The 26,786-nt window shown below is 44.7% G+C and overlaps 2 protein-coding genes and 1 long non-coding RNA gene across 4 annotated transcripts in view; 1 reads left to right on the top strand and 2 right to left on the bottom strand.

Annotated features, from left to right (window-relative positions):
* LOC111841218 (uncharacterized) overlaps positions 1 to 26,786 on the bottom strand; it is a 167,562-nt gene that overhangs the window by 60,718 nt on the left and 80,058 nt on the right. Inside the window, exon 1 of one of the 2 annotated variants that reach the window (XM_072711071.1) lies at positions 505 to 595. The exons of the other annotated variant lie outside the window; for it this stretch is intronic. The gene's annotated coding sequence lies outside the window, so the exon portion shown is untranslated. Of the gene's footprint in view, positions 1 to 504; positions 596 to 26,786 lie in introns of those variants that run through there. 2 annotated transcript variants of the gene reach the window in all.
* Positions 4,316 to 6,492, top strand: LOC140588812 (uncharacterized). Its single transcript, XR_011990009.1, has 3 exons — positions 4,316 to 5,515; positions 5,882 to 5,966; positions 6,401 to 6,492. It is a non-coding gene; the product is annotated as an uncharacterized lncRNA (long non-coding RNA).
* LOC140588810 (thiamine pyrophosphokinase 1-like) lies at positions 6,650 to 24,881 on the bottom strand. Its single transcript, XM_072711082.1, has 4 exons — positions 23,644 to 24,881; positions 21,875 to 22,021; positions 19,971 to 20,082; positions 6,650 to 6,938 (listed from the first exon to the last, which is right to left on the bottom strand). Exons 2-4 carry the CDS (start codon positions 21,968 to 21,970, stop codon positions 6,799 to 6,801), a joined length of 348 nt encoding a protein of 115 aa, XP_072567183.1. The 5' UTR covers positions 21,971 to 22,021; positions 23,644 to 24,881; the 3' UTR covers positions 6,650 to 6,798.

Below are 26,786 nucleotides of genomic sequence, written 5' to 3'. Positions count from 1 at the left end.
TCCTATTATTCAGCTGCGCTGTGGGCAGAATTTGACTTGTTTAAAGATTATTAAAATCAGACTTGCGTACTATTTGCTATAAACAGTTTAAATACGACTCCAAAGTATGACTACAATTAATCAACACCTTTCAGATTGGAGAACACAGAACAGATCTGTGTTAAAACCTTTAATTTCATAAAATGTTAAGCCTTGAGTTTAACCCGGATATTACGGCACGCTCCCCAACACTTAAAAAAACTCAATATAGATTCAAAGTATTACAGCCTAGCCCCCCGGTCCATGTTTACGCGGCACCGTATATTAGGCGAACTCATGGCTGAGTGTTAGTAATTAAATACTATTGATGTTAATTCGAAAACACTTCTGTGACGCAGTAACTTATTGTACTGTACGGACGTATATTTAACTTCTAACTGTTAAAAATATTAAATCCCACTAAACAAGTAGGCTGTGTTAAACATGCTTATTTTATTATTATTTGTCTGTTGAATGTAATCTTACCTTGAAACGCAGAATATCTTTATATTATTCCAGAATCGTATTCACGTCTCTTCTTCCTGATAAAATGGCGACTCTACCCTTAAAATGGCGCCATTCACTTTCACTTTCATTTACAGCGGCAGTGTAGGGTTTTTTTTGGGGGGTGGGGATATGTAAATCATGAACAGCGACGACTTGAGAAATTTATAAATGGCGGGGGCCAAAGCTATTGGGGGGGGGGAGGAATCAAAGACAAAACTATGTAATTTTTTTCAAAATTTATTAATTGGTGAAGCAAAGTTAAAGTCAGACTAAATACTTGAATCATACTTTTTTTATTTCCAGTGCTCAACAAGTACAGGTAATATTTCACAGACAGAACATTAAACAAAACAAGAACAAAAAACACAACATACAGCCAGAGAGTTATTACAAAGTCAAAGATTACCATCTCAATGAGAGAACATTTCAGCACGGTCTATACATTAAATGTATATATACAAAAACGCATCAAATGAGGATACGGTTCCGATTGATTTTTTTTATTTTTAGACTTTATGATTAGATTTATATAGTTTATTAGGTCTAATTTGTAAACAGGGAAAATTGCTTATATTTATTGTATTTATATTTATGAATATAAAATTTTGCTAAGAGAAACATCAAATTAATAGTATTAAATTTATCTGTATTCTTCCAGTCACAAAACCCCAAAAACATCTTTACAAGAAAACTGAAAATTATGACATACATTAGTTTGGATCATGTTACGCATATTAGACCAGAATTTTTCAGCAGAAGAGCAAGACCAAAATAAATGAACATTAGTCTTACAGTCACATTCACAGAAAGATCAGCTGGTGTCAATATCCCCGATCCTTTTAGATAGAAAATATTTGGACAGATAAACTTTATGTGTCAATTTAAAGGGGACTTATTTAACTTTATTTGTTAATAAAAACTTAGAAGGTAAAGTCCACACCTTTTTCCAAGGTATATTATCCACTATCCCATTCCAGTATGAAACAACATAATGAACGGAGGTATAGTTTTGGGTAGAGTGTCCGAATTTTTTAATTATTTCTTGAGAAGCATATAGAAAAACACACCTTACCAACAGCAGATTCAACAGGATCCACAGATGGAATAGCCGGATTATTAGAGTAAAAATTCTTCAACAACATAGCTACTCCATCAGGGATTCCATCAAAAACAATGGAAAATTCCTTAGCGCTTACTGGGATTTCAAAAACTAACTACCATGACCTGCTCGTACGATCCTTCCTTGTGCCACGCCCCCCTCGTTACTCTGCGTTCAAGTATGTTTCCCCAGTTCTGTCATTGACGTAGTTTACCATTTGCATGTGTTTCTGCCATAAACCCCGTTTCTTGGATTTCCTGCTCGCTTGCCCGACACGCGGCCTTTACACTGACATATAAACTCTGAATAGTACGGTGGCCGAGAGAGCTCAACGCGCTGCAACTTCAGAAAACACATGCAAACAGAAAAAAACCATGCCGCAACTTCAGAAAACACATGCAAACATAAAAAAACCCACAACAAATTAAGAAAACGTCTCCATCAGTTTGACAACACAGGCGCTGCAAATACGGAAACGCGCTGCAAACACACGAACGCGCAGCAACAACACATCCGTTAACGGCGGAGCCTGAGACCTGAGGGCCCCGCCTACCGCGTTCATCGGATCCTGCTCTGCCACTCCCACCGTGTCTGCACACCGTCTGCGCATCCATGTAATAATGTTTAACTTATTATGGAATTTACCCGGAAACAACAAATGCTATTTTCTGATTGGCTGGTAGGTGGCTATTAAGTCTATAACTTGGAACTGATATAAACCCGGCGGAAAACTCCGCTCCGTATGCCTGCGCCTCGCCCATTAATCGTATATAACGGGACACCTTGGTAGGGGTTATTCCTGAATTCTCAGTCTGAGAAACACAAGATGTGGCGTGTGAGCCGGTTGAAATGCGTGTGTCTCATGATCAATGCGTGAGACCTGAGAGCCCTGCTAACCGTAAGTGACCAATAAATGTCAGAGGAACTGGATTATATATAATCCCTTTACATTTTAAAATTCCATACTTGGGGGGCCCTTGGCGTCACGTCGGTGATTTAAACAAAAACACTAAGGAAATTCAGATTCATATTCATATTGTAGGCCAATATGTTCCAATTAAAAACATATAAAACATACTTATCAACACCTGGAAAACACCAAAATCAAATTCCATACTTTCCCGTATTGCGTAGACACCCTGTAAATACATTTATCTACATAATTTCACATGATTTTTAATAATTTATTTAGCAGACTGCATTATCTAAAACGACGCATCGTCCTAATCCGTCCGGCGCTAAGCCTGTCTTTACGTAAAATAATCAAACTGCTTATGAACTAAGAAAAAAAAGCAAAGAAAAAATATATATAGTCTATATTTGTATATGTATATATACACGTTTCAGCTTCATTTAGCTTTGTTTGCCTATCTGCCCTGCACAGTCAAACCCGAATATAGTGTTTGCGGATTATTAAAACCAGAATTAAACAGGACTGTAAAGTCTTACTGCCCAACATCGTAAAACAAGCTTAATATACTTTCAAAGCATTACAACAAAGCCCCCGGTCCATGTTTAAACAACACTGTACATTAAACGAACTCGACCATGATTACGCCTAAGTAATTAAATATTATTATTGCCAATTCGCTTTACAATCGAAAGCTCAAAATATTACGTAGTTACTGTAATGCACTGCAGTATATTTAACGACTAATTACGTTGAGAACTATTAAATCCCAATATTTAAGTTAAACATGTGTTTTATTATTGGTTTAATCAGTTGAGTATAATCTTACCCGGCAATAAAATATCTTTATTTTTCCAGAATCATATTCGTGTTTATTGACAAAATAGCGAGTCCAGTCTTAAATCGCCTTCACTGATCCTATGGATCCTGTCCTTTTTTTGTACTGTCTTTTTCATTATTGCTGCTGTTTTCTCAAAGAATTTCCCCATTGTGGGATTAATAAAGTCTAATCTAATCTAATCTAATCTAATCTAATTTACAGACAGGAGGAAACTTACACTCACCTAAAGGATTATTAGGAACACCATACTAATACGGTGTTTGACCCCCTTTCGCCTTCAGAACTGCATTAATTCTACGTGGCATTGATTCAACAAGGTGCTGAAAGCATTCTTTAGAAATGTTGGCCCATATGGATAGGATAGCATCTTGCAGTTGATGGAGATTTGTGGGATGCACATCCAGGGCACGAAGCTCCCGTTCCACCACATCCCAAAGATGCTCTATTGGGTTGAGATCTGGTGACTGTGGGGGCCATTTTAGTACAGTGAACTCATTGTCATGTTCAAGAAACCAATTTGAAATGATTCGAGCTTTGTGACATGGTGCATTATCCTGCTGGAAGTAGCCATCAGAGGATGGGTACATGGTGGTCATAAAGGGATGGACATGGTCAGAAACAATGCTCAGGTAGGCCGTGGCATTTAAATGATGCCCAATTGGCACTAAGGGGCCTAAGGTGTGCCAAGAAAACATCCCCCACACCATTACACCACCACCACCAGACTGCACAGTGGTAACAAGGCATGATGGATCCATGTTCTCATTCTGTTTACGCCAAATTCTGACTCTACCATTTGAATGTCTCAACAGAAATCAAGACTCATCAGACCAGGCAACATTTTTCCAGTCTTCAACTGTCCAATTTTGGTGAGCTCGTGCAAATTGTAGCCTCTTTTTCCTATTTGTAGTGGAGATGAGTGGTACCCGGTGGGGTCTTCTGCTGTTGTAATCCATCCGCCTCAAGGTTGTGCGTGTTGTGGCTTCACAAATGCTTTGCTGCATACCTCGGTTGTAACGAGTGGTTATTTCAGTCAAAGTTGCTCTTCTATCAGCTTGAATCAGTCGGCCCATTCTCCTCTGACCTCTAGCATCAACAAGGCATTTTTGCCCACAGGACTGCCGCATACTGGATGTTTTTCCCTTTTCACACCATTCTTTGTAAACCCTTGAAATGGTTGTGCATGAAAATCCCAGTAACTAAGCAGATTGTGAAATCCTCAGACCGGCCCGTCTGGCACCAAAAACCATGCCACGCTCAAAATTGCTTAAATCACCTTTCTTTCCCATTCTGACATTCAGTTTGGAGTTCAGGAGATTGTCTTGACCAGGACCACACCCCTAAATGCATTGAAGCAACTGCCATGTGATTGGTTGATTAGATAATTGCATTAATGAGAAATTGAACAGGTGTTCCTAATAATCCTTTAGGTGAGTGTATATCAGATTCGTATCAAACGTGGAAGCTGTCAAAGCGGAAATGGACGTGGATTCAATGGCGCGCCGTAGGATTTTTTTTGGATGTGGTGGAGGGTAAACGCCTTTTTAATAACAAAGCAGCGTTTACTCACTTGTCATTATGCGATTTAAATGGTTTGAGTGAAAAATACATTAATAATGAAAACCGAGGCTACGGTTAACACAAACCTGGCAAGAATAAGGAGTTTTTTTCCGCTTATTGTGTCGAAATAAAAGTTCGATTTTCATACGCGATTAATGCATTTAATTGTAAATAATATGCAGGAAAGATAAAAAAAAAAAAAATAAAATCAACGAATTTATATAGTTAAAAGTATACGTATCAAACTAAGGACATTAAATAAGACTAAAGAATGCAAAGAATGCTTCAGGCATGCGCACTTTTAAGATGACGTCAGCGTCGGTTTGCAAAGGTGAGAAACTAGCAGCGTTTTCGTGTTTAAAAAAAAAAAAAAAGCAGCGTTTTCGTTTTTAATTTTTTTTTTTACAAAGCTATTTATTTTAACATTATTTTATTATAAAACTGCTTGGTTTGGGGGGGGGCATTTTAACAAATGAGTGCTGTGAGTTTTTCATGCAGCTTAATAGCGTGAGTCGAAATGGACCAGGTAATGAAGGCCGCAGTAAGCTGCAAAAAAGCTGCACAAAGCCAGACTGAAAAGGTGAGACTTGCTTGTTGAGTGTAAGACGAAATCAAAACGTGATCCGACAGTGAAATGAAAGCTGCTTGCCTAGTTGTGCTGTTATATAAGTTTGCAAATAGGAAATAGTCTACAACGTACAAAGTGTACTTTTAATTTACAATGTTCTGCTCTGTTACTTAAAAATAAGTATCATCCAGTTTCGTACATATTGGATTTTTAATTAAATCCATTTCTAAAATACAGGGGTCGTGTTTTTGTAATGCATTACAAAGTGACTACTGTAAAAAGACTGCTTCCATGTACTAAGCTTTTATTTCCTCTTTTGAAGTAGCCTTCATGTTCTTTTGAGCTTAATTTGCTTTTCCCCCTGTATAATTCCAAAAGATCGTCATGGCTACACCAATTGGTTTTGCAGTTATGGGATTTGCTTCTTTGTCAAGTTCGTCCACATCAACATCATCATCATTGTGTAAGTAGCATTACAAAGGCATGTTTAGTTTAACAAATGTAATTTTTTATTAAAGTGTGGCTACAGTGTTGCACGTTGTTTTCACTCTCCCGTTCTCGCTGGAAGAGTTGAAATTTTACATTTCAGGTTTAGTGTTGTGGCCTTAAAACCTTGCATGGTTTTAACAGAGAATTTTGCTTTTTTCTTTAATCACACATGCTGCAGTGATGCAGTGAACAGTGCAGTGCACTTTCTGACTTGGATGCTTATCCACTGCATTACTGCTGATATCTCCTGCATAAGAGTGATAACCAGAATCTTTGGTCCAGTTACACTTTTTCCCCAGATGTAATTTTATTTAAATTATGGAGGAACCAGCTGTAGTTAATGTAGTGTGCATGTCTCATTGAATCACTTTGGCCTGGATGTTAACTCCTCTTGGTTTTGTCTTTCAGAGGTGGTTTGGTGCCTGGATTTCTGGCTACATGGAGGATTTTTTTTATATAACTTTTGCAATTTTTAAATATAAAATTTGCATTTATTTATATTTATATATATATATATATATATATATATATATATATATATATATATATATATATATATATATATATATATATATATATATATATATATATATATATATATATATATATATATATATATATATATATATATATATATTATATATAAATATAATATAGTCATGTTAGTAAAACACGCACGTGTGAATTATGACTGAAGGCACATGGCACTGAACTCGTTCCTGCTCCCTGCATCCACTTTACAGCCTACTTCCTGTGAATTCCCACGCTCCGCAGGCTACTTCCTGTGAATTCCCACGCTCCGCAGCCTACTTCCTGTGAATTCCCATGCTCCACAGCAGCGGCCGGTCGCTCTGCACCAGCACAGGCTTCCTGTCCTCCTCTGCGTCGTGGGCCTCATAAGTGTTGGATGTGCTGACCAGCTTTCCGAACTGCAGCACCTGACCATCTGCCGGATGGAGAGCCGTCCATGTTAGATTGGCAGAGAGAGTTTTTAATGAGCCGCTATTTTCTTTAATCAAGCTGCAGCTGCAAACATAGAATGTATATTATTCTTATTTCAGATTCTCAAATATGATTTTAGGAGGTTATGCACAAAGGAAAAAACAGCAGATGAATGTTTTACATGAGGCAAAATAATCATCTGGGCAAAAAAAATCTATTTTGCAATAAAACTCAAAAATAGACATAAAAATGAATATAACCTTGGGGAAAATAACATTGGTCATGCCATCCTAATCAGAAATATTTTATGAAAAAACGGTGACATAAGTGATTCACATGTTGCACAGTACTGGATGGGTATGTATGTATGTATTTATCTATCTATGTAAATACATACAGACATCACACGACACACCTGGTCAGTTCTAATGGCACACTGCTGTTTTAAGGGACACGTCATAGATACAAACATAGGAACATGTTTACCTGCAAAGGCCATACAGTGCAATGTAAGGACATGGCTTTATTTCATAGTAATAATAATGAGGCACAAACCAGTGACCTTCTGATCACAGACTCAAAGGCTCGGGCTGCTGAGCCACACACTTGCCCTGGCTTGATGTCTGGAAGTTTGAAAATAATAATGTCCCCGGCCCACGAAGCGTGCGTACGTGTCTGTCCCCGGCCCATGAAGAAGCGTGCGTACGTGTCTGTCCCCGGCCCATGAAGCGTGCGTACGTGTATGTCCCCGGCCCATGAAGAAGCGTGCGTACGTGTCTGTCCCCGGCCCATGAAGCGTGCGTACGTGTATGTCCCCGGCCCATGAAGAAGCGTGCGTACGTGTCTGTCCCCGGCCCATGAAGCGTGCGTACGTGTCTGTCCCCGGCCCACGAAGCCTGCATATGTGTCTATCTCCAGCCCATGGTTAGATTGGCAGCAAGAGTTTTTAACAAGCCACTGTAATCAGGTTGCAACTGTGAACATGGAATGTATAGTTAATTTCAGATTCTCAAATATGATTTTAGGAGGTTATGCACAGATATAATTAAAATGTAACCTTGTATTCTATAAACATCACTTTTGTGTGATTTAAAAAAGAACTGTGCTGTGTGAGACTCATAAGCGCTGACAAACCTTGGTTAAAATTATTTTCAATCATGAAAATGTTGCATCTCGAAAATCCAATTGCAGCACACAGGAAGATGCAGCACATGTAGGCCATATATTACACTAGTAGATGCTGTATTTCAGTCACAAACGAGGTACGACTCTCTCATCCCAGACTCCTTTGGGTCTCTCATTCAGAATGAGAACAAGAGAGCCAAAGGAGTGACAAAACTGGTGTTGAGTGAACGAAAGAGTGAAGGTCAAGTGAACGAAAGAGTGAAGGTTATTCCTTCACTGTAGGTGTATATGTTCAGTCCCAGGTTTAGTTTCCAACCAATCATATGCTCACTTACTGTGCAATCTTGCAGACGCTGGGAAATTTGTTGGCACCCTTATGTATAAATCCATCCCTTTGATATGTCATCGAGTAAAGCAAAATATGCTAAAACGCAAACCAAGAGCACCATCTAGTGGCAACAAAAAATACCACAAATGGCCCATGAGGCGTCGTTTTGGCGATCACTGCTGTAAGACCATCTCCAAGCAGAAGATGACGGGTCATGGGACTGTAGCCAACCTCCCTGGACGCAGCCACAAGAGGAAAACTGACCCCAGACTGGGCAGATGGAGAGTGAGAAAGGTAGACAAAAAGCCAAGGAGACCTTCTAAAGAGACACAAGCTGAACTCCCAGGTCAAAGTCCATCATTGTCTGATGGCACCATCTGTCACCGCTGGAGTGAGAATGGAAGAAGATCCAGTAGGACTCCACCAGAGTGGAATTTGCTAAAATGCATACTGACAAACCACAACACTTTTGGGAGAATGTCCTTTGGAGAGATGAGACAAAACTGGAGCTTTTTGGCCAGTCACATCAGCTCTATGTCTACAGATGAAAAAATGAAGCTTTACAAGGAAAAACACCATATCTAGTGTGAAACAGGGAGGGGGCTCCGTTATGGTTTGGGGCTGATTTGCTGCGTCTGGCACAGGGAGCCTTCAGTTTCTGCAGGGCACAATGAAGTCTCAAGACTATCAAGGCATTCTGGAGCGAAACATACTGCCTAGTGTCACAAAGCTCTGTCTCAATCGCAGGTCATGGGTCCTCCAACAGGATAATGACCCAAAACACACAACTAAAAGCTCCCAAGAATGGTTGAGAAAAAGACATTGGACTGTTCTTAAATGGCCCTCCATGAGCCCAGATCTTAATCCTAATCAGAGAAAATGGCAAACATTTTCTAATTAAACTGTTTATATCGCTATGTAAAATCTAAAAACAACCGTTTAAAGCATAATGGACAAATTATGTATTGAAAATGCACTTAATTACAGATCATTCTGCCCTCATTAGATAATTGAGCTGACTAATTTGGCAGATCGCTAAATAGATTCCAAACAGACAACTTCGTTGTTCTTAAGACGTTTATCAATGTTTGGTGATACTTGTGAAACTGAAACAACACGATAAATACAATCAGAAACCACACATACAGACTTAGAAATAAACGATTAGCGTAAATGCTAACATAACAAAGAAATCCCATAGACGAGCTAATACGGTTAGCCTCATCATATCTGTACATTTTGTCGGGTTGCATAGATTTGTGAGTCAAGGATCACACGGATGGGGGCGTGAACAAACGTTTATTCCGTGCAGCAACACGCACCATCTTAACTTCACTACTTACAGGCATAATCTATCCACTCCTGAATCGTTCAACATCCATATACCATGGAGGTATAGCGGCCTCTACTGGACAAACAACGCTATCATTTAGTCAAATGATCTGCTATATCGAAGTTCTATTCTTAAACAGACCTCAACAGTATTTTCACAATTACCAACGCCGACATTATGAGGACGAGTAAGCTGCAGTTACAGAAAATGGATGGATGCTTTCAAGATCCTTTCTATCAGGACTAAAGTTAATGTGCTTTGAATTTAAATATAAAACCAACCATGTAACTTCATAAGACTCTAATTTATTGTCAGACTTGTCTCTTGTGGGGTTATGTACTCATATAAATACGGCTTACAGGCCCTGGTGGAATGTGAACTGAAACGGTGCTGCTGTCACGGAGAGGAGGCACGATCACGGCTGGTTCATTACTGTTATTATTATGGCTTTAAGATTCCTGCGGTCAAATGGCACAATTTCCCTGCAGTATCTTCCGTGCCTGAAGAGTCTGCAGGCAGCCAGAGAGACGGAAGCAGCACCAGGAGCAAGGAATAGTAATGACAGTCCTGATAAAATCCAAATCAATAGAGGGCTATGTTGTTTATAGCGCCATCTGCTGGGAACCCCTGTGTTTTACAACACGACTGCAGACGCCTGGATTCAGCCAATGAATGGCAGCATAAGCAGGTGCACGTTCTGTCAGGTCTCACTTCAGGCGCGAGCTGAGGCCACTCTAGTAAATATTACCACCCCGATGCTCCATTAACACACTAATTACTGTTCTTTGTGGAAACTATTCTGCAGGTTACACTCACACAGCAGTGGGATTACAGACAAAAATCCTGGACTTTAATGTTCAGTTAGCAATTTATAAACAAAGACATCAGACCAGCACTTTCGGGCTCACGGCTTAATGAAGGAAGGCATTAATATTTTAATCAAACCGCGGTATGGTGGCCGTACGGCGGGACGCACCGTGAGACGGTTATGCACCACAGGGCACTCGGGTCATTTCCGGGTCACCCGATACCCCAAACACATGCAGAGGACATGGAGGCTTGTGGGCACCCAGAGGCGTGATTCTGATGACTGATATCACAGTACGACTTCAGCCGTGAGTGACAGCGTGTGCAGGCGCCTCACGACGGCCAGGTTAGCCTGACGCTCAGTGTGACCCTCCGTATGCAGGCATGCAGACTGAAGGCAGGAGCCCAAGCGCTGAAATGCATGACCTTCCTCATCATTAATGTATGAGACGTAGCTCTGGATATTACAGTCAGGCGTCATAGGTCAGAATAAGACAAGTTTATGTCAGAGGAATTTCTCAAAGTCTGTGATACCATAACACACCATTAGATGGTGCTACGTCACTGACTTTCTGGCTCAAGGGATCAAGGGATCTCCTCTCAAGAAAGTGTAATTCAAAGAAAAGAATCCGCAAAAGAACAAAATACAGGTAAGTCAGAGGCACCCAAAAGAGTCACAAACCAAGCCAGTAAGATGCGGCTGCCGCTACTAATGACTGTTTTGGTTTAACTGGGCCAATTTTATGAAGAAGAGCAACAGAGCCTCGAGTTTTAGGGAAATTTCATTAAGCTACTGATTACCACCTGCAGTGGGAGTTTACTGAAAAACAGAAACTCAAATTAATTCCACGCAGAACCAAATGTCAAAAATGTCAAAAATCAAACAGAGGATCCCTAGATCCTGTTTTGTGCCCACAATCGGGACGGACTTCCCTTTCCTGTAATGTTCCAGTGCTCATCCTTCGTCCAGAAGAGACAGTGAAGCACCGTCAGAGACATTGAACAGAAGATAATACGTAACAGCGATACAGAGATACAGCAAGGCGCTCGGCGCTGAGCTCACAATGCGGGAAAAGCCGGGAAAAGACAAGCTGAGGAAACCCGGGGCGGCCAGTGTGACGATTAAAAATGGGGGAAAAAGCAGGATTCCTCCACCAAGTGCCGAAAATGCCAGCGTGTCAGGGACCCCCACGAGGATGCCCTACCCACCCCAATCACTGCCTGCTGCACTCCGAGTAAAGAATAAAAGAGGGATGATGGGGGGAAACATTTTTAAATAATAACGATTGAGAGGACGAAAGTGCAAGGTGATAAATTCCACCACAGGTGAAGTTCTATAAATGTGGGGCATATGATCAGAACAAAAACTACCTCCACTGATCACTGTGATCTGCCCCAGCGACTGGCTGCATGCACCCGGATTTCTCTATGATGAGGCCACTCCTCCTTGTGAGGGTCGTGCTGTTTGACCTTCTGTGTCACTGAGCGGCTTGTTCCGGGAGCACGTGACGGCCGCCGCGTCCGTGTCTGAGGACGACAGAAGATCCCTTCTTTTCTGAGCGTTACACCCGCAGCCGTCTCTGTGTACCGCTTATAGTCAAAGAGGCTCCTCCATTCACCCCCATTCACCCCCATTCAGGTGGCCACAAAAATCCCCCCCACATTTCAAAATATCCTGTTACGCAGGAGTAGACAGTCTGTGGTCTGAACAGCCAACAGCAGTTTCAGCTACTAAGGTACGGATGTGTGAGGCGTTTAGCTGAAAGTACCGGAAAATAGTGGCAACTGGAACATCACGGCCTGCTGTCCTCTTACCTTTGAAACACTGGGATTTTGTTCATGCTGTATACTGTACAGTGTCGACCCTTTGCTATGGGTGCGTGGCCATTTAACGGCATGTTAATTCACGAGAGCTGGGAGACAAATGAAGTACGGCTGAGAGGGAGCCATTGATCTTCCCATTGCCACGGTGACCGTGCAGCTTTCCTGAAAGCATGCGGCTGGATGTCACTGTGCCTGCGATGAGCCCCAGGTCAGAGCGAGAAGCCATGTCCTCACATGGACGCTTTTTCTAAAACACACCGTCTGTACTTTCCGTTAACAGTAATTTGTTTAATGTTGAGACACTTGTAGAATCCTGCCACTTCAAAGGAGCGGCTGAGAGACTGAATCAGCAGCCAGATGCAGGTACATTGAAAAGGTAACGCAGGTATTCATGCTATTTCCTCTCACTCTCGGACTGAAGCTGAGAGCCGGACTTGAGCGGGTGATGACAGGGCGACCGGCAGCAGCCGGTTAAAGCGAGAGCACGGCCGCCTGCGACCCCCATTAGCTCCACGCCGTGGTAAACACTGTGGAGGCCTGGATTGCTGTGCGCCCTCTAGTGGTATCAAGTATCCACATCCACTACATTAGCTAACATTACACCAAAAGATCTGGAAACATACACACAGATATATACACATTATATATACATCATACTGTATTCTTCATATACTCTCTGTCTACCTGCCATTATATCTATGTATTTTGCTTACTTTAGGGCTCGTGGCTGGTGGATGCGACGGATTGATGGCTGCTAGCCGGCTCTGGGTCTCTATGGAGATCCTCAATGCTACCCCTGAGGCATGCTGGGAGATATGCGGCAGTCGCAGCTTGTGACAGCACCGCTAGATGCGGCTCCTCTGCTGCTGGCTGGAGGCCGAGGAGGACAGGAAGCCACATGGTGCTCCTGATCACCGTCTGCACCGCAGTCACCTAAGCCTGTCTGCCAAGGCCTGAGGCACAGTGGCTTACGGGGACCCTGCTCTATGCTGCCCCTCCGAGGCCCGAGGCTCAGTGGCTTACGGGGACCCTGCTCTATGCTGCCCCTCCGAGGCCTGAGGCTCAGTGGCTTACGGGGACCCTGCTCTATGCTGCCCCTCCGAGGCCTGAGGCTCAGTGGCTTACGGGGACCCTGCTCTATGCTGCCTCCCTGAGGCCTGAGGCTCAGTGGCTTACGGGGACCCTGCTGTATGCTGCCCCTCCGAGGCCCGAGGCTCAGTGGCTTACGGGGACCCTGCTCTATGCTGCCTCTCCGAGGCCCGAGGCTCAGTGGCTTACGGGGACCCTGCTCTATGCTGCCCCTCTGAGGACTGAGGGCCTCTCTCAGAAGTTCAGGTCCAAGCTGAGTCTGGAGCAGCCATGCTCCTCATCAACAGGCAAATGAGATGTTCCTCCACCTTCACGGGACTCATGGCAGACTGAGTATTACTGGGCCAGCAGAGCCGGATTTAGCGGCCTTGTCTCTGTACAGATACCAGCTGCGACTCGCCGATCCCCGTGTCTCTCTAGGGCGTGTGAGATACTTTATGTCTGGGAAGTTCCGCGATAAAACCATGCCCTGTTAAATTATTCATCAGCCAAAGAGCTGCATCTCTTTACGAGATCTCCAGCTTCCCTCACTTCTGCCTCCAACTCATATCTTGTTTCCATCTGCCAGGAAGCCCTGAGACGGTGGGATGTGGAAGCCCGGCATCCCATCATTAAGGATAGATGGAGATGAGTGTCTGTTTTGGATTAAAATGAACCAAATAACAGCAAATCTTTGATGTAAGAGGGTCAGTATCAGAGTAAACAGTATCAGAGGAAAGAGACCATCTCAGTTTGACAGCAGGGCATGCTGCTCCGAAACCCAAATTAAAATGGATTCCACATGCATGCAAAAGTCACAAAAGAAACAAAAACAGCATGGGCTGACATCCATGCAGAAAATAAAATGAATATGTAGAGTATACTGAGTATAATGAGTATACTGTATGAGTATACTGTATGAGTATACTGTATGAGTATACTGTATGAGTATACAGGGAGCCGGACAGCACAGTAATGCAGAAATCACACCTTAGTGATCACTGATCTTGATGATCTGCCTAGACAGCCATGGTATTATATCCAGTACTGGGGTAACTTAATTCTGTGTTATGTAAACATTTAACTTGCAGTGTAAGACTGACGGCTTTTTCATGTTAACTTCCCAAAATGGGTATATGAAAAAACCCCAAACTAACAAACCACGGGAAGGCAGACAGGCCTTCCTCTGAGAAGACCGAGGACCAAAGGTCCAACACAGGATCCCTCACAGAACAAAGCAGGACAGACATTTTAATCCCCCTGCATATCCCATAGGGTCTCCAGCCATTAATGATTATGAATAAACTGGCTGCATGCAGGACTTTGTGGCGATGGACTGGCATCCCATCCAGGTCGTACCCCAGGCTGACGCCGCCTGGGATAGGCTCCAGCCCCCCCCCCCCCCCCCCCAGATTTAGGGCTGGCTATCGGGAGGATGGCATGTGGCTCAGCAGATTAGGACTCTGCACTCTTAACCGCAACATCAGGATTATAAGATGAAGATAATATTTATATACAGATACATTTTAAAAGGAGAAATCAGTTACATTTTCGATCTACACGTTAGACATTTCGGGTCAGAAGGACGTCAGCATAAAGAGAATCACACACAGGGATCATGGTGCTTGGTGACTCCATCACTCTAGTGATACGAGCATCAGATTAAGAAGCTTAAGCATGTAGTGTTTCTATAAGGCAGGATGACGCTGACAGCCCACGTTTCGGGAGGGAGCAAAAATGTGGACTGTCTGGTGGAGAACTGGGAGGGAGCAAAAATGTGGACTGTCTGGTGGAGAACTGGGAGGGAGCAAAAAGGTGGTGTATGGATCTCTCAGGACCGGACTGGGAAAGGCTGCTCTAGAAGGGAAATCTGGGCTCAGCCTTTCCAGCTGCGATACTGGGAAGAGTTGTCAACAGCGTCCAGGGCAGCGTAAATATTTTATAGGCAGGTCTAGCTGCTGAAATATTTGCAAAAAAGGAGTGATCAGCGAGGAGAGAGTTGTGATTTAGGACAATGTCTTTTTATTTGTACATTTGAAACTTTAATCAAAAGAGAATTTCAAACCCCCCTGAACCTCACCAATGTATTTTAGACGACCTATGTGGGTAAATTTTGCTCAAGGCAAGAGCTGCACGTATTTCAGCAATTTCTGGCACTCATATGTAGAGAAGTTGAAGCTGAAATCCGCACCTCTCTTATAAAAATGATGTGTAATATTCTTAATAGTTTATAGGTGAAAGCCGACGCCCCCTCACTGCCCCCCTGCTCTATCAGCACAACCTCTAACCTGCACATCAAGCCACAGAAGGTCCTCTGGAATGAATCTTTCTGTAGGACAACCATATATGCAACTGAGAACATTTTATGTGGAACTTCAGCAACTCAAATCGAGGTTACATCTCGATTGGTATAAAAACAAATCAACAAGCCTGACACTGGGAAACCTGAAGACAGAAAATTCTAGAAACACGCCCCCTGTATGGCTGCCTGGTGTTGGCACCGGCTCGACGACAGCTAACAGTAATTGTAACATCCACGGAGCATTTTACGTGATCTTGTAGCACTGCCTTCCCGCTTTACCTCACTGGGGCATTTTACGTGATCTTGTAGCACTGCCTTCCCGCTTTACCTCACTGGGGCATTTTACGTGATCCTGTAGCACTGCCTTCCCGCTTTACCTCACTGGGGCATTTTACGTGATCCTGTAGCACTGCCTTCCCGCTTTACCTCACTGGGGCATTTTACGTGATCCTGTAGCACTGCCTTCCCGCTTTACCTCACTGGGGCATTTTACGTGATCCTGTAGCACTGCCTTCCCGCTTTACCTCACTGGGGCATTTTACGTGATCCTGTAGCACTGCCTTCCCGCTTTACCTCACTGGGGCATTTTACGTGATCCTGTAGCACTGCCTTCCTGCTTTACCTCACTGGGGCATTTTACGTGATCCTGTAGCACTGCCTTCCCGCTTTACCTCACTGGGGCATTTTACGTGATCTTGTAGCACTGCCTTCCCGCTTTACCTCACTGGGGCATTTTACGTGATCCTGTAGCACTGCCTTCCCGCTTTACCTCACTGGGGCATTTTACGTGATCCTGTAGCACTGCCTTCCCGCTTTACCTCACTGGGGCATTTTTCCTGTTCTCTGTTTTCAGGGAAACGTGTGAGTGTTTGTGCCTCTTCACATGTTACAAGTTACGCCAAAATCCCCTGTCACTGTGCAGATGGAAAAAGTTCCTTAACCTAGTTTTGTACCCTTCAAATACCCTGCGAGGCTTTAATCTTCCATGTCAGATGTGGGTACACATCCTCCCAAACTCCGTCTGACAGCAGCGTGCACTGGTATCGTCCCCTTCACAGTCTCAAAGGAACAAACTCACTACAGCCCATAAAGTATATACCCATCAAATCGATTGTGCACAATGGGCTTTTAAGCGCTATGCCAAAATACCGGCAGCCAGATAAAAGCAGCTAAACCGTCCAGATAGCAAAAGGACGATCTGCATCCGATATCACGTGTACTCCGCGTCAATCCAGCACAGCTTTCACGATAAAAGTCTGTCTGCACCTTTAAGAAAATGACGTCCTATTGTTCACCGTTTCATGGCTGATCTAGGCTGGTAACAGTAGGTCAATGAAAAGGCAGCTGCTCATGAAACAATCAAATGGTGAATTTCTTCCTTTGGACCAGTTCAGACTGACTTTTAATTTGCCGCTTATTTTTGCTCTGTGCAGCTTCACTATTCGCTCAAACCTGTGATAATAAGGCTGACAGAATGTCATCATTATAACACACGACGCCGGCAACTTCGTACATGTTCCCAACAAATGGCAGCTGCCCCAAGCGAAACCCACAGGAATCTTACAATTGCATCTGACAGTTTGCTTTTTTAACTCCTCCATCCATCCATCCATCCATCCATCCATCACAAGGTCCCAGGAACCACAGGGCATGAGGCTGAGGAGAATGTCTGTCCCACGACATCGCATTTTAAAAAATAACCACCTCACATATAGTTTCAGCGTATAGACTGCCATGAAAATAAATTTTAAATAATTTCCTAATTTACCAAAAAGTGTTAATGTATTTTCTTAGCACAGTCATCACCCGCCTGCCTTCCTTGTTTCTCCTGTGTAACGCGGGACCTACATGTGTGTCTCACGCAGACATTGTCACGCAGGCCTGCGGCTTCCGCGCGCTGGATGCTCGCGGGTGCCGGTGCTGATGATGTATGAATATGCAATGGGGCGCCGTGCAGAGGCGTGTCCCCGCCCCCGCCCCGGCCCCCCGCTCTCCGCTGGCGCGCCACCGCGCACCCAGTCCCGTCTCCTGCCCCGTTCCGACGGCGGGGGAGAGTTTCTCAGGGAAGAGCCGGTGTCTCGGGAGGGGAGCTGAGCACTGAGCTGAAATAAACATCTTGCACGTTATGCTAAACAGCGGGATGGCTGGGGGCTGCAGACTTCAATAGCAATTCGAAAAACACCCACACTGCAAACAAATTTACAACTTAAAAAGCTTTTCCTTTTTGGGCTTGCAGGCTAAAATGCAGCATTCCAGGATTCCTTAGATTCCGGTGAACTGCTTGCGAAGAGAAGATGGAAACACCTGGAAGCATCGCACCCTGACCGGGGCTGCCAGCCACGCCCCCACCTGACGCGGCTCCTCGGCCGAGCGGCTAATCGAGACGTTACATCTCCGCCTCAGTCTCCGCTCCGCCCGGCCACTGGCAGTCAGGGGGCTTCCCGAACCCGCAGATTATGCAGCTGCTGGTTCTCATTTTGACTGCAGAACCTCGAATCACTGGAGCCCAGAAAGCAGCTCTTAGTCTAAAAACAGGAGCAGAGGGACGTGATGTTTGGGTATGAATCCTGAAATGTGCGCCTCTGAGAGTCTGAGTCCTAGAAGGACCCTGAATGTATTTTACTTCCATCTTAACCAACCCATTAACTAGTCATCAGTGTAATATTACTAGTCATCAGTGTAATATTACTAGTCATCAGTGTAATATTATTTATTAGATTGGACTTATTTTCCTATTTGAGAAATTATTTTGAGATTCTGGAGCTTTTTAATTCAGGAAAATATGAAGTTGCTTATGTATTATTTATATTTTTGCCAGTAAGACGTTGTTAAAGTTCATCATGTGTCCGTGTCTGTAGGTGAGCACTGGTTAAGTGCATTAACAACTAAAATATGCAAAGTACAATCAAAAGTGATTATTAAATGCATGCAGTTTTAATAGTTACTGCATAGCTTGGAATCCCTGCAGAGATGGTCCCAGCTTTCCTTTGAGGCTAAGCCCCCGTTTACTGACGCACTGGGGACGCCTCCCCCATGTCTGAGGGATTTCACGCTGCCCACGCTGACGGGAGATTGGCAGTCCGCAGCAGCGCCGGCCCGTTATTCCCGTGACGGCCTTTCAGCTGGACTCAGGTAGGACAGAGGCGATATCACAGCGTGTCAGACTGGAAAAGCCGTGTCACCAAGGGGAAGCTTCTCCAGTCACACCTGCCCCCCCCCACCACCCCACTGTGTCTGATCAATCACAATACTACTGTTTTTTATTTTAATTTAAAGAAAGAATCTCTAGGTACCTTTTAAATACTTTTAAACCGCCTCTCAGAACGTCTCTCTCCCTCTGAGATCAATAAAGTTCATCTTAGCTTTCAGTCACATTATTACCACAGACAAAAATCAACATAAGTCTCCCATTAAAGTTATTTCCCTCCCTGCACACGCTCATAGACTAATGCTTGTCAAGGCAGGTGAAAACAAATCTTGCTTCAATGTCGGTCTGCTACAACAGAAACATGGACAATCGGACAATCACCGGCATCAGACAATCACCGCCCAGGGGCTCCAGCTGTAGAGGAGGTGATATGTGCAAACTCGAGGCAATAAGGCACTCTTTGGATAACGGGGGACAGAGACTGACCAACCATGATGCTCCAAGTCATGAGGGGACTTCTGTGATTGGCTAGAGATCATGCATTGGCTGTCATGTGCTACAGAATCAAATGAAACTAATGCTTTTTAAATCTCCGCTTCTTCCTCCGAGTGTTAATGGGGGAAACCTTCCAATACAGAGTGAACCAACAATGTTCTGAGACATCTGGTCAGATTAGGGCAGTAAAATACTGGGGGGGGGGGGAGGGACATACAATGTACATGTTCAGACCCATTCATAAGCAGCACCTACAGCTTTTAAATGTGTCTGTTTGTAACACCATCTGACTACAGCCCGAGTTCCAGAGGCGTGTCATTCGGCGGCATCCTCTCTCACCACACAGCCTTTAGCTTCGCTGCTGCCTTGTTTCTGTGGAGTTCTGACAAACGGCCACTTATTTCCCCCCCCCCTTTGGCTTGAATTTCTTATGGATGCATTATAATCATCCCCGTTAAGTATATGAATCCCATCTGGTCCATAATAAACCGTCACCGCCCCCCACAGCAGGCTCCTTATCATGAGAGTCGTCATGCGGAGCGACGGTTCCTTATCATGAGAGTCGTCATGCGGAGCGACGGTTCCGTTAACCGGCCACTGGCTCACCGAGGTTCCACTTGAGTCCCGTGGTTCTGGTCGCACAGGGCCCCCCCACAGGAATCAGGCTGCACCAATCCCCCTCCAGGCCCGTGTTGACGTCCAGCCGGTGCCGCACGCCCTGCGAAGACGAAGACGGCGTCAGGCCGGTAGGGGGCCGGGGGATCCAGAACCCCCCCCCATCCATGCTACAGGAAACTGGGGAGCAAAACACACTGTGTTATAGGGTTTGTTTGCTTTAACAATGAAGACGCCCTTTAATAACAGCTCCCTCTGAAGAAATAGTGACCGTGGCTAAAATTAACTAGCCTTTCCCCAAGACGGTAAAACAAAACATACACTTATAAAGAAACTACTGCCCAAAATAATTACTAAGGGACTGGATTGTTGTCCTAAGTAAAAGACCACATTAACGTACATATTTATGAATGCATGAAGATTAATTTGGTCTGAGGATATTATGTATACAGTGGAAGTCCTCTTTCCTTCCCTGGGTGCTAGAAAAGCTGGAGAAGTAACATTTTCTTGCACGAGGTGACATTAAAAGCGGCAGGGAGGGGGTGACATTAAAAGTGGCAGGCCCTTTCACCGGGTCTGTCAGGAGGCCCACAGCACAAGCTGGGTAACAGGCCTGCTGGTAGGAGGACGCCTTGGAGCACAGAACAGCCGATTCACAGCAGCGGGGGTGATAATTTCAGAACCCCTGACGCCCGGCTCGGTTGATTCGGGCCCCACATACTTCAAAGGAAGGGATGGTGCAATCTGTCTTCAAAGCACAGGGTGGCACGATGAACGAGGTGATGCCAATTAGGGTGACCGACTGCGTGCGAATCCTGCTGCCTTGCTGTAACAGTGAACAAACGCGTACTCATTCCGTACCCATAGGTGTCTTGCGCTAACCCTCACACCACTGGTGGCTGGCTAATTATTTTGATTGTATAAACACGGTTTAATCCCAACACGGAAGCACTGCATTAGAAGCTTTGCCTTGGTAATTTGCCTTTAACGCAGTGTACAGGCGACGGGTATTTTCCATCATATTTATAATTCACTGTTAATTGAACAGAAACAGCACAAACACATCATTTGCAGGTCTGGGTCTTGCTGGATTCCCCCTGAATTCGCTTAAAGTAAGTCATCGTACCCCGCAGAATTACTCAATTCTCTGTCTGAGGTGTATATTGGATTATCAGCAGGGGAATCCATTCCTCTACACTCCATTTTTAATGGATAAAAAGTAAATGAAAATATTTAGTATTACTTTTTTTTATTGTATATACTGCATGAATTGCATACTCTTATTGACTTTTCAAGGTTATTTGCACAGACCACAAATTGGTCTGTACCCTACATCTGGCAGTCTAACCTTCCTTTACATGCTTATTTATGAATTGCATGTTTTTATTTCTACTTCTGTCTATATTTTATTTTAATTCTATTCATTGTTTTTTGTACTTTTGTATGTTTGTCTCCATGACGCCACCTGCACCAAAACAAACACTTTGTACTTTTTGAACTTGGTGAATAAAAGGATTCTTATTATGAAATCAATGGTGGCCTCCTTTAGCTTATTATGCTTCAGACCTATGATAAACGCAATACGATTAGTGACGTCCACGGTCACATGGTGGTGCCAACAGATTTAGCCAATTCAATGCTCATTAGCACATTGCTAAAGAAACCAGCCAATTCAATGCTCATTAGCACACTGCTAAAGAAACCAGCCAATTCAATGCTCATTTATATCGCACAACACTTTGAAAATCGCTTAAATTTCATGTTTTCCTGTTTGCTAATGTAAAAAAGTCATGGATGCATATATGAAAATATATATCTGGACTCATCGCTTTGAATCACTTTGCAGGAGCACCCATAATGAAGGGATGAATGGGAGATAAGCGGCGCCCCCTTACTGCCCGGAGGAGGTAAGCCAGGGAACACCCCTGGATGATAATGATAGGCAGCTCCGTCATGTTCTGGGCATGGAAGAGGGTCTCGATGGAGGCCATGGTCTGGTCCAGGCGTCCAGCCAGGCCACCAAGGGTCACCACTGTATCCACCTGCAGGAGGTCACATCACACAGACCATTAACATGACAGCATTCTGTAAACATGGCAGAGGCTGTGTGACTAGGAGAAGTCATGCATTCAGCATGTAAAATATGTGCAGTCTTGGTTTACCGCTTAATGTATCCCAGACCTTGACTTGCACCATTATGCTCTTCAAATGGAAGCGGTCATAGTGTTTTGACTCATTAGTCTATGTTTATATGTAGTCTGTTAGTAGAATTTGGTACAGGTCTGTCTGCACTGCACTGCAAAGCTTAATGCAAACACCCCCCACCCTTTAGGAGCAGAGAAGTGCTCCCCCAACCAGGGAAGGATCAGCCTGCTTAAAAGTGCCGGGGCGAGAGGGGGGGGGGGGTTCTAGGGGAAGAAGGTGAGTAATTTCCCTTTGAAAGAATTATCATCTTTAACTTGCTGTATTTCTACACTTCCTTCTGCATTAATGGTATGTAAATATCATCACATTTTAACGTACAGTGTAGTGTATCAGCATGTCCTACTGTTAAATATTGTTAGAATCTCACTAATGTAACATTAGCTACCGTACTTCAGGGGACTCTCTTCTCTGTCTCAGCCAAACACAACCCCCCCTGCGAAGCCCACCCCCCAGCGTCCTTCCTGCCCCCTTAGCATCCCTGGGCTGACATGATGACATCATACTGGCCCACACTGTCAGCTCTGAACCACGCCACAGGTCAGTCCTCGGGGCTGGAAATGGGGTCATATTCTCATTCCTCCCCATTTACCATAATCTGGGACTCAAACTAACCGAATGAGTCAGTCAAAAAAGTATGACACTTAAAAAGAAAATGTCTTTGTGTAAGACATGGACAGATATAGGGCTGGGCCATATTATACCTTTCACGGTAATACCGGTACAATGTTAGGCAATGATAAGAAAATCGCGATAGAATATTGGTAAAACGCGCATGCGCAGTGCCTTTGGTTTCATACGCTCATACGCACATGGCGGAAAAAGCATGGCGGCGGCGGAGAATGAGAAGGGCGAAAGCGGATCGTTGAATGAAACAGATGAACCAGAATTGGTTTGTAAAAATGGTGCAACTTCAGTGGTGTGGAACTGGTTTGGTTTTCGCCCGTCAGATACCCAACAAAGCACAATTTTTTGTAGAACATGCAAGCGGGTCGTCGTGGCGAAGGGAGAAAACACCACAAACTTATTTCATCATTTAAAGCAGAAGCACTTGTTGGAGTACAACAAAGCCGTTAAAGCACGTGAAGAGGCGTCCGCTTCAACTAGCGTGGTGGTGAGACCAAAGAAGCTGACTCAACAAACAATCGGCGTGGCTTTAAATAGCGGATTCATAGGCATTTTTTAGGTTTGGCATGTTCCATCTCGCTCTTGTCGGAGACACACACACACGTAGAAGTGAGAGGTTTGAGCACAAGGTCGAGTCCTTTGTCTGACACCTCTGGGGCATTTCTCATGGTTAGGGGTCTTGCTCAATGGCCCAGTAGAGATGTAACAACTCTGACAGCTAAGGGATTAGACCCAACGACCTTCCAATCACAGACACAGAATCCTAACCCCCAGAGTCGTATAACGCCTCAAGCAGAACGCCTTTCCCTTTGAGCTTCTACACAGATATACTCACCCTTTGTGTTCCAGATTTCCAGCTCAGTGTGGCGTAAGAACATCTCAGAACATCTCAGCACAGAGCTGCCGCTTGGCAGGCGTCAAGCTGAATCGATGGAATTGCTGGGTGTCATGTGATATGTAGAGTGCCTTATCTGTCCAGCTTCCTGTTGTCTTCATACACCGGTGATAATGTCTGACTGAACTTAGGCATCTCCTTACCCGGGTCCTTATAAAGGCCCTTTAAACACCTGGGGTGTTCCGTGAGATGCCTGTGTGACCATACTTTCACATCATCTTTCATTACATCCTCACCAAACGAGACCAACCCATGATTCATTGTGTCCCAAGTTGGGAGGCAAGATGGCAACACTGGTCTTGCCAAGACCACGAGGGCGATGTAAGACCACGAGGACGATATTTGCCGTTTTGAAATCGAGGAACATCATTGGCTGCTGGGGAGGGAAATGTCTCACATTCTTATGGCCTTCTACTGATTTGAAACCCTGTTCAATGCCCTTCATAAAAACATGAAGACAAAATATCAAGCAGCAACATGTCGGCCTTTTTTGCCAATATCGGATCGTTAATGCTTTGGCCCTTTGCAGCCTGTTCCATCGCTAAACAACGTCAGCGTCCTTCATAGGCCTGCTTCCCAGCATGCATCTCTCATTCTCCTTTTTCCTACATCATCGAAGAGAAAACAATGGATGCTGGTCCATTAGTAGGGGAGGACAGAATTGTGGTCTGATCTCTGATCTGATTATAATCTCCCGTTCGCCTGGTTCTGCTGCCATCCCAGTCGATTTCCTAGCATACAGAAACAGAGCAGGACACCACTGATGTTTTCCTACAACTTTTGGCAATGTCTTCATGGAGACTCCTCCCCTGTCTCAGGTTGAGATCATAAGCCCTCCAAGGAGCCGGATGGGGTTGCTATGGTAACTGCATCAGGAGTGGGATGTGATTCATGTTGTTGGGTGGGGATCACTCCTTCTGGAAGTATTGGGGAATGCAGGTGGTCCTCATGGTCTCCAAGGCTTTGGGAGTTTTGCAGTTTGAGCTTGTGACTTTTACGCTCTGCTGTCCCGTGTATGAAGCTTCTCTAGCCGCTGGAGAAGGTTAGCGGTAAGGATGAGGTCCTTCTCGAGCCGCTGGAGAAAGTTAGCGGTAAGGATGAGGTCCTTCTCGAGCCGCTGGAGAAGGTTAGCGGTAAGGATGAGGTCCTTCTCGAGCTGCTGGAGAAGGTTAGCGGTAAGGATGAGGTTCTTCTCGAGCTGCTGGAGAAGGGTAGCGGTAAGGATGAGGTCCTTCTCGAGCCGCTGGAGAAGGTTAGCGGTAAGGATGAGGTCCTTCTCGAGCCGCTGGAGAAGGTTAGCGGTAAGGATGAGGTCCTTCTCGAGCTGCTGCTGGAGAAGGTTAGCGGTAAGGATGAGGTCCTTGTCGAGCTGCTGGAGAAGGTTAGCGGTAAGGATGAGGTTCTTCTCGAGCTGCTGGAGAAGGGTAGCGGTAAGGATGAGGTCCTTCTTGAGCTGCTGGAGAAAGTTAGTGGTAAGGATGAGGTCCTTCTAGAATGATAAGACAGGCAGTGTCAAGGTTATCAGCCTCAAACTAACTGGATGTGCATTTCTTAGTCCCACCCAAACGAATGCTACAGTTTTGCTGTATGGCTCTTGTGCTGGTCACAGAGCTGAGAAGTTTGCCAGCAGACGGTAAGCGATCATAAAGAAGGCACTTCAAACCCGGCCTTAATGACCGGCGCCGATGTGTCTCTCTGTGTTCCAGACAGGGCCGGAAGCATCAGCACTCTGGATTCACTGGACTTTGCCCGCTATTCTGATGATGGCCACCGGGAGGCGGATGAGCGGGTGGCAGGTAAGCGGAGGCTGTCTCACATAGACACGTTTATATTTATATAAGCAGATTATATAGTTTCCTAATTTATGTATATGTATTAGGTAAGTATTAGGTAAGCAATGTATGGGATCCATGTGAACCGTAAAGATTTTACATACTGATGCAAGACAGGAAACGTGTCTTTAGTAGGCAAAGGTGAGACTAACATGCTCTATTTTAGTACAGCCTAATTCAGTTACAGGGTCTAACTGTATCTGTGTGTGTGTGTGTGTGTGAGTGGATTAGGTTTATATTACTTTGTGGGGACCAAATGTCCCCCACAATGTAATAAAAACCTGCATTTTGAAATTGTGGGAACCATTTTTGGGTCCCCAGAAAGATCTGTGAATGAAATCAAAACAGTAAAAATGCCTTTAAAAGTCTTTATAAGTTACTTATGGTTATGATTAAGGCTGGGTAGGGGTTATGGTCGCCTTGTTGGGATTAGAATCCCCACAAAGATATAATTATAAACCTGTGTGTGTGCGTGCGTGTGAGCGTGTGTGTGTGTGTGCGCGTGTGAGTGTGTGTGTGTGTGTGTGTGTGTGTGTGCGTGTGTGTGTGCACGTGTGAGCGTGCACGCGTGCTATTATGTACATTGACCTGACAGCCATTAGAAACATGTTAAGTGACGGATCGGTTCCTTTGCGGAGCCAAACTGAGTCAAATTCGTAGTCTGTACCATCCAACCAGATGGCACTGCGCACGAGGTTCTGGGTGCACGTCTGGAGTGACGGTGACGTCCCAGTCGTCGGCATCATGATCATCGTAAGGGCAGGGTTAGGGGAGTTAGTGGTGTGATTGTGATCTCTAAGAACATTTTGCGCTGTGAGTGTTTGGTTTGGCCATAATCCCGTGATTCCAGATCTCTGGCAGTCAGTGGCCGGGATCCCCCAGGCACCGGGATCCCCCAGGCACCGGGATCCCCCAGGCACCGGGATCCCCCTGGCACCGGGATCCCCCTGGCACCGGGATCCCCCTGGCACCGGGATCCCCCTGGCACTGGGCACACCGAGCCCTCATCAGCGCATTTCAGCTGATGGCAGTCACTGGGTACAAAGCCTCGATTGTGGTTTGGCAAACGCTCCAGGCCAGTCACGCAGTCACACTGACCTTGTGGCTCAGTAGTTGGATGTGTCTGTTGTAGGATTTAGATCCTGGCCTTTGAGCCAGTTTAGCAATGTATGTAGCAGGAAGAGTGGCAGGGCGCTATACGCTTTTGACGTGTGACATTTTAGATTCGTGTTTTTAGGAACATCTACACTG

This window comes from Paramormyrops kingsleyae, chromosome 4 (genome assembly GCF_048594095.1).
Source record: "Paramormyrops kingsleyae isolate MSU_618 chromosome 4, PKINGS_0.4, whole genome shotgun sequence".
Classification (NCBI taxonomy): Eukaryota; Metazoa; Chordata; class Actinopteri; order Osteoglossiformes; family Mormyridae; genus Paramormyrops; species Paramormyrops kingsleyae.
This window is presented reverse-complemented; position numbering and strand designations above follow the sequence as displayed.

Bases quoted from the DNA above. Each gene is read 5' to 3' on its own strand.
- LOC140588810 (XM_072711082.1), bottom strand. From the start codon at position 21,970: ATGGCCTCCATCGAGACCCTCTTCCATGCCCAGAACATGACGGAGCTG. The intron at 20,083-21,874 runs GTAAGGGGGCGC...TCGTCTTCGCAG, and splicing joins TGGCTTACCTCCTCCGGGCA to GGCGTGCGGCACCGGCTGGA. The intron at 6,939-19,970 runs GTGAGCCAGTGG...TCCATCCGGCAG, and splicing joins GGGACTCAAGTGGAACCTCG to ATGGTCAGGTGCTGCAGTTC.